The 8,084-nt window shown below is 29.9% G+C and overlaps 1 protein-coding gene across 2 annotated transcripts; it reads right to left on the reverse strand.

Moving 5' to 3' along the window:
- Positions 1-1,000: 1,000 nt before the first annotated feature.
- Positions 1,001-6,470, reverse strand: LOC107004672 (BEL1-like homeodomain protein 1). Of its 2 annotated transcripts, none has more exons than XM_015202965.2 (6): positions 6,282-6,432; positions 5,060-6,125; positions 3,505-3,878; positions 3,372-3,432; positions 2,472-2,760; positions 1,001-1,749 (listed from the first exon to the last, which is right to left on the reverse strand). In XM_015202965.2, exons 2-6 carry the CDS (start codon positions 6,014-6,016, stop codon positions 1,298-1,300), a joined length of 2,133 nt encoding a protein of 710 aa, XP_015058451.1. In that variant the 5' UTR covers positions 6,017-6,125; positions 6,282-6,432; the 3' UTR covers positions 1,001-1,297. The 2 variants fall into 2 exon arrangements, with proteins under 2 accessions (XP_015058451.1, XP_015058452.1); XM_015202966.2 differs by having other exon boundaries at positions 1,031-1,749; positions 6,371-6,470.
- Between the last annotated feature and the right edge of the window lie 1,614 nt (positions 6,471-8,084).

The raw sequence follows: 8,084 nt of genomic DNA on the forward strand, positions 1-8,084 counted from the left end.
GTATATGAAATATATACCAAATCTCACCTCCCTCACATCTCTTCCATATAGCTCGTCAATATTCTCCCATGTATATGTATCTGATATCTCAGATACATGCGAATCACATTAGATACATACATATACATGTATCTAAGTGTATTTTCTTTAATATATTATATGACAGAAGACTCATAACTCGTGGTAAAATACAAAATATTTTTAAAATATAGATAATAATAGTATATATGATAGTAAAGTATGTCTAATTATATATTTTTCCAATATGCATAACATGTGTTTGCACATTTGATTTTTAACAATTAACACTTAATCATGATTAGTCATTAGTGAGCTTTGGATATGAGCATATCCATATTTGACATAACATATATTCATCCCAGTCCAAAAACAATGATATGTTATGTTGCTTCGACTTTTCGAAAACGTTATCGTGTTCATGTTGAATTGTAAAAAATTATTTTTAAAGGATCTGACATACGTGGTAATTTTGTCCCTTAACTATTGTTACTGAACAAGAAGATGTTCCCTTCATAACAAAAACAACAACTAATAACAGTGGTATTCGAGTCAGTTTATGCACACCTCAACTAATTCACGTGATACCTACTTTCTCTCACCAACACAGAATAATAATCGGACACTCATATCCAAGCTAGCTAAAATCTGTATCACTATATACCCTCTTACTTCACTGCCCAAATTTCACAACCTAACCATTGTGACCAAATATAAATTCAAGTAAAATGGTTAAGAAGGTGTAATTCCATAGCTCGAAAAAAAAAATCAAACAAGAGAAATGCAAAATAACAACTTCATCAATCCCCATTTACATGACCAATAAATAAAGCAACCCAACAACAACATAACTACTGTAATTACACAAGTCGAGTCTGCAGAGGATAGTCATGTATATGCAATTTTCAAGACATTTCTTTCCAACTTTTTGGGAGATAATCAAAGAAGATATATGCAAATTGAAACAAAAAGAAGCACAAAATTTACAACATATATACTATAGTTTGCATATATATATAGATTATTTTTTCTTCATCTTTAGTTGCATGCAACAACTATAAATAATAATCCAAGCTAGCTAGTTATCTCAATACAAAAATAACAACAAAAACTTGTATATTCATATAAGAAACTAATAGTATAACCTATATATACTAACTAAAATTTCTACCTATACATATATATATATATGATGACTAAATCTCAATTCCCCTTCTTTTATTCAAGGCCTTTACATGATGTAATTTCAAGCTGATTTACCTGCAAATTATATGTATGATCAAGAAACATAATCTTGTAATAGTTGAGTCGCGTAACGCTTCCCACTCTGAAAATCAATGTTTTCATAGCTAATATTTGGATGATGTGTAGGTTGATTGTAATGATTTTCCAATCCAATGTAATTGTGTTGGTTTTCAGAATTTGGTGGAAGCCCTAAAGTAAGAGAAACATGACCATTGTTTCCTTGATGAAAAGTTGTTGCTAATTGTTCATGATTTTGATTGTTGAACCTTGTTCCAAATTGATGATCATCATCCATTGTGTAACTTGGAGTCATTAGAGTGTAACATTCTCTTGTTTGTGTGTTGTTGAACTTTTCACTTTTCACTTTATTCATGATTTCTCTTTCCATTGAGATAATAGTACTATTTTGCATCTCATTTCTTGCCTTTTTGTTGTTCCTTTGGTCATCAATGTTGTCCATGTTTAATGACCTAATCAAGGAGAAACCTAATTACAAAAAAAAACATGTTAATTAGTTAAACAATATAGAGTCATACACATTATTATTACAATAGAAATAAAAATGCTAGCTAAATTTATTGTCTTTTGAGCTATCCTAGGTGTTTTAGGGTGTGTGACCATATAATCATCTTAGATTGTTTATTAATTGAGGTATAGTAGTTATATACTTCCTCCGTCCCGTTTTACTTGTCTACTTTTGAATTAACACACCTATTAAGAAAAATAATTAAAGACATAGTAAGTTTACCATTTTACCCCTACAGTAATCAGTCAATTAATTGAGGGTATAATAGGTAAAAAAATTGTTCTTTCTTGATTTGTCAAAATGAACAAGTAATTAAGGACAACTATAAAAGGAAAAGTGGAAAAGTAATTAGGAACGGAGGGAGTAGATGCTAGTTAAGAGTGTAGTCCCACATTCACGTAAGATTCGAAAAAAAATTGTATCTCAAGGAGTGTGATGTAGACAGTTATTCTGATAAGAAATCAACCAACTCCACAACTTGAAGTTGTGTGACTTATATAGGTCACGTGGAGATGACTTTATTATTACTTCAAGAGTGCCTACATGGTCCATGAAAAGATCATATCCCATGGGGACAACCTACCTTTATGTAAAATTAGTGACGCCTTCCACGACTCAAACCTATATTATAGGTCAGACGATGACAACTTTTATAGTGATTTTCTTATATATTCCAACTAACCTCCAACCGTCTGAGCCGGAATCGAACCGCCACCACCTGTGGGAGATGTTGAAATGGTGGAAGTAGAAATATCATTTGAAGTAGCATCATGAATAATATTGCTACTAATTGGTAATTTTTCTTGTGGAGCACTTGATTTTGACCCAACAATTTCATTGTTATTAGGTTCAATATTTTTTTGATCTAAACCATTTTGTTCTTGATTGTTTTTCTTCACTTCTTCCATGTACATTTCTTCTACCATTGGCTTCCATAGTCTAACTCTAGCATTTATGAACCAATTTGATACCTGCATTTTCAAAAGCATTTCAAGAAAGAACAGACAATCGACTTTTAAAATTTGTAGTCTAAAATACGTTAACTTATGTACATATTTGTGTGACTTACTGACATATCTTTTTTATAACAATCATTGTTTATTCTAGATATGTATTGTCTGCTATAGTGAAATATTGTTCGTAAAGAACATATACTACATGACTTTAACATAACATGAAACACTACATTAAAATTATCCTTAACGTTAATTAATTAATGACAATAGCATAATTGTCGATTAATATATATTTTTAGCGATAATTAATACTTTTTTTAAATGTATCTATAGACTATAGCGATAATGGATCTAATGAAAATCAACTACTAATGATAAAAGCTTTAGTATTCATTATTAACGTGCCGCTAAAATTGTTTTTTATTTTGTTATAGTGAAAGTTGGTTTAAAAAAAAAATGGCTGTTATAATAAGATGTTGTTACTGTTATATAGATGTCGAGGTACTATGGTTGTTGAGAATTTTAAAGTTATATTGTTTCTAAATTGGAAAGAAAATATTTTTTTAAGACCTATTTTTTATGAAAAGATGTGTCACATAAATTGAAGATGAGAATTTTTCAAGAACCTGACTCCTTGTTAGCCCCGTTTGCTTAGCAAGCATGATTTTATCTGAATCTTTAGGATACCTGTCAAACAAAGAAAATCTCGTTTAAAAATTTAAATTGTTATACTTAATTACGTGTTCAGCAGATACTTACGGATGAAGAAAATGCTCGAAAAGCCAAGCGCGGAGAACCGAAACCGCTCTTTCGGGCAAACCTCTTTGTGGCCTCCATACATTGGTTTGCATCATCCCTAATTGTTGTAGCGCACGTTGTTGGCGTAAATGATGATCCACAAATTTCAACTTTGATCCTTCAATTTTGCCTCCAATGTTCTCTTCTTCCCCTAAAGTTTTATTTGTGTCCTTTATTTGCCCAGAAATTGCATCTTTTAAACATCTAAATTGCTTTGAAATTGTGTGCAAAGCAAGTTGTGTGTATGATTTTGATGATCCAATTCCTGTTGTTTGCTCAAATGATGTTGCAATCATTTGCATTTGGTGATGGTATTGTCTATACCTTTGATCCACCTAAAAAAAACTCAAAAAAATAAAAATAAGTGCACTGGTATCGATCATGTCTCGACGGTATCTGATTGAAGTTTAAAAATATACTCTTTAACTCGATTAACAAACTTCCGATTCTTTACTTAAAGTTCAAGTTGAAATAACTGACGAAGTTATAAAAACAAAACTTGATTTGCAAATTTTCAATTGAAGTTGTGTCTAAATGATTATCAAGTAATATTATTCGAGTTCTGAATATGAAGTCTCTTTTACTAAAGAGCACTTTAACTTCCTAAAGTGAAATCACTTTGTAACAGATATTCATATAATATTAATTAAGCTTTAAAACAAATATCAATACGAATACCAAAAATACAAATTATTCCAAGGTTTTTCTTTTATGTGATTCTCAAAAGAAAGGTAAAGAATATTTCTAAATTTGAAAGGTTCTAATTAATTGATTGAATAAGACCACGTGCCTTTGATTTTTTGTCAACTCAACAAGACATATTAGGTGTATTATCTTTAACTTTAGTTGGACCCCAAATAGAAAAAATAAATAAATTAGAACCACATATATTGTCTAGCTTATAGTTTCATGATGAATAAAATTGTACCTTTTAAATAAATCAATAATTACATGAATCAATAGTAACAAGAAAAAAAAATTTAATAAAACAATGAAATTAATATGAAGATATATAAATTTGTACACTTTTTGTATCATTTAATAGGAGTTGATTTCTTAGATTGTCATAAATAATCAGTACTTTATTACTATCTCATAATTAAAATTACTCCTTTTATTGAAAAAAGATTGAAATCGAGAAGAAGATAAAATAATAACGGTTAATTGGACAATCAATCCGATTTAATTGATTTTACTATTGAAAAAAAAGAAGCAAAATTTCAATAAAGGTTTTGTTGTAAATTCGATTGAACAATTTTTGGTTTATTTAATTAAATTCACTACTAAAAAACGTGAAATTTTAATAGATGTTTGATTGAAATGGAGAATTTTTTACTGATCAAACGTCCGTTAGAATTCCGTGTTTTATAATAGTGAAATCTGCCTAAATGATCAAACTCCAAATCAAGAAACTTGATATTGATATTTGATAGGAGATATAAATTGAAGAATACATATATGATGATTAATTAATTAATTAATTAATTAATATATGAATAATTAGAAGTATATATACCTCATCAAGCATGCTAACAAGCTTGGCTTTCTTCATTTGAAGTTCTTGTCTTTGAGCTGTTGTAAGTTCAACAACACTATTTTTTTGGCTGTTACTTTCAATATCATCACTAGCCAAAGATATTAATTCATTCTCCAATTTGTGTTTCTCCTTTGCACCACCAACCTTTGATAATTTGATGTTTTTTCCAACATTAACAACTTCATCAAGAAGATCTTGTGCAACTTTTAGGTACTTAGAACCCAATATCATCCCATTAGAAATCGAAAAAGACGATGATGCCCCTGATCCTCGAGTATGATCGATATTACTGGTATTTATTCCTGGTGATGATGATAGTATTCCAACTTGATGATTTGTTGTTGAAATTTCGCGGTGGTCTAGTGGAAGACTAGACCTGAAATTCATTTGTTGTTGTGGTGAAAGGCTTAGAGAAAGACCTTGATGGTGCGCTTGTGTTGGTGACACCAACCCCGGTCTTTGGAACCCTAATTGGGAAGCAAAGTCCGTGGTGGTGCCTCCCCCACTACCTGAGTTGGGAGAAACCACAGTGGAAGACGGTATATGTGATTTGCTTCCATTTACTTCTCCTCCTCCTCCTCCACCATCACCACCTCTAGGGGTACTTTGGTCACCAGAAGTCCACAAACGCGATAAAAGGCCATGGTGAGAGGCCGAAATTTCCTGGATGGAAGGACGGTTAGAATCCTGAAAACCAGATGGCAGGGGCACTCCAACCAAGTGCCCCTGTGCATGTGCTTGCAAAGGGAGGGACACGTGGGGGAAACTCCCCGCCGCCACGGAATTCAAGAGAAACATGTTGGATGATTGTTGTTGGTGTTGATGATGATGATGATGGTGATGATGTGTGTCATTATAGCCTATATAATTAGGGTTCATCAAATAAAGTGTTTGTAGACCATCAGCTTGGATTTCTGAGCCTCCTTGATAGTACATAGCAATAAATTTCACAATCAATCAAGAAAATTAACCCCTTTTTTTTTTGGAGTTCAATTTTTTTTTTCAATAAAATCTTGTACTTCTAACACTAGGCTGATGATGAAACCTGAAATTAAAAAATAAGATGGAAAATATTTATAATAAATCCATGCAATACCTTAAAGATAGCAAACATTTTTAACAAAGAAAATTAAAATAATATATGATGAATTATATGTAATTAATGTTAAACTAAGAAAACATGGAGAAAATTTGTGCTTACATGAGTGACATATATCAAATATCTTCAACCATATACTAAATTATAATTTATTTTTTTAAAAAAAAAAACAAGGAAGAAAGAAAATTTACTTATTATAATTGGGAGAAAGAGAAAGTGAGAGATTTTCTTAAAACTCCACAAACACATAAAGGGGAATATGAATAAAGAAGACATGTTTATTTAGTGTAAGTCTCCTAACATATCCCCTACCCCCACCCCACCCCCTCAAAAACACAGTAAAAAAATAATCGATATAAATATTTTTTATATTATCAGATAGGTAATTTAAAAAGATAGTTATAGATAAAAAAAATTTAAACGTGAGGCTTATAATTTTAAAAATAAAACAGATTATTCATAGAAAAAGACGACATGATGATTGAATTCTTTTGGCAATTATGAATTTAATTTATATATAATATAAATTATTTTGTATATTGCATGTTTTAACCCTTCATATCAAAAGTAAAATTGCAATTTTAAAGATAAAGACACTTTACTTTACTTGTTATAACATATAAATATTAGTTTTATACTAATAAATATTAGTTAAACTCAATAGTAAGGGGGTGGGGGGTGGGGTTCTTGTTCTTTGGATATTTTTTTAATAATTTTATTTGGTGTTAGGTACATAATTGTGATGGAAAAAATAAATAGACTCAACCTTTCACTATTATAAAATGATTTGATACTGGCATAATTTAGATTTTTTTTTGTCAAAATATCTTTACAGAAAAAGAGTGTATAGTGAATTTAACAATAATAAGAAAGAAACTAATAACGAGTAATGATGGAATGAGTAAAATTTTTCGTCTTTACTTAGAGGTTACAAGTTCGAGTCATGCGAAAAAAAATCACCAATATGTTGAGCTTTCTCTTTTGATAAGTTTTTTCAAAATGCGAATTTAAATTAATCAGAGCCTCAAAATAAATACTCAGACTCTAAAATTAGATTAAAAAAAAACATTAATTTAAAGGAAGTAGGCCATAGATAAATGAAAAATGAGGAAACATCTTTTTCCACCAATTTGTTGGGTCCATATATGATACATAATTGATTACATTAGTTGCTAGAAGTCCCTTGATTTTTCATTATTTCCACTTATGGCCCTTTTTCCGATGGTGGGGGTGGGGGTTCGTAATTGATTTATTATTCTTTTCTCTTTTTCTTGGGTGGATCGAATCTGGAATTGAAATCGAACTCCTTCTTAAAAGGATAAATAAAGTGATTCGATTGAGATTAAATATAGATCCAAACTTTTGTTTGTAGTTCTAAATGTTTAATAGTGTAACTAATGTGTTAAAAAGCTTTTCATAAAAAAAAATTATTTTTTTGAAATAAAGTAAAAAGAACATAGTGGTGGTTGTAAAATTAAAAAAAAACACATTTTTAATAATTAGAACTAAAACATTTCATTAAGTGTAAGTAAATAAGTGACATTTTTGATTATATGTAATATATTTTTTCGATTAAAAAGATTCGAATGAAATTCTTTCGATCGATAAGTACCTAGGTCATGGACCATATGACAACTTCAACATTTAAAAAAAAAAAGTGTCCCTCCATCCCTATCCTCCAAGTCCAAGAAAGTTAAAATAATTGAATTTGTTATATACTCTATGAATAGTATATAATAAGTGACATTCTTGAAGTACATATAAAATCAAGGACCAAAAATATACTTTCATAACTCATGTGGTTGATAGGGAAATTACTCTATTAAAATTAAAGGGACAGTTAGTTAGTTACTCTTTTTATGATATCCAAGAATCATCTTTCATAGGATTGATTATTTTATTGAG

This window comes from Solanum pennellii, chromosome 11 (assembly GCF_001406875.1).
Source record: "Solanum pennellii chromosome 11, SPENNV200".
Classification (NCBI taxonomy): Eukaryota; Viridiplantae; Streptophyta; class Magnoliopsida; order Solanales; family Solanaceae; genus Solanum; species Solanum pennellii.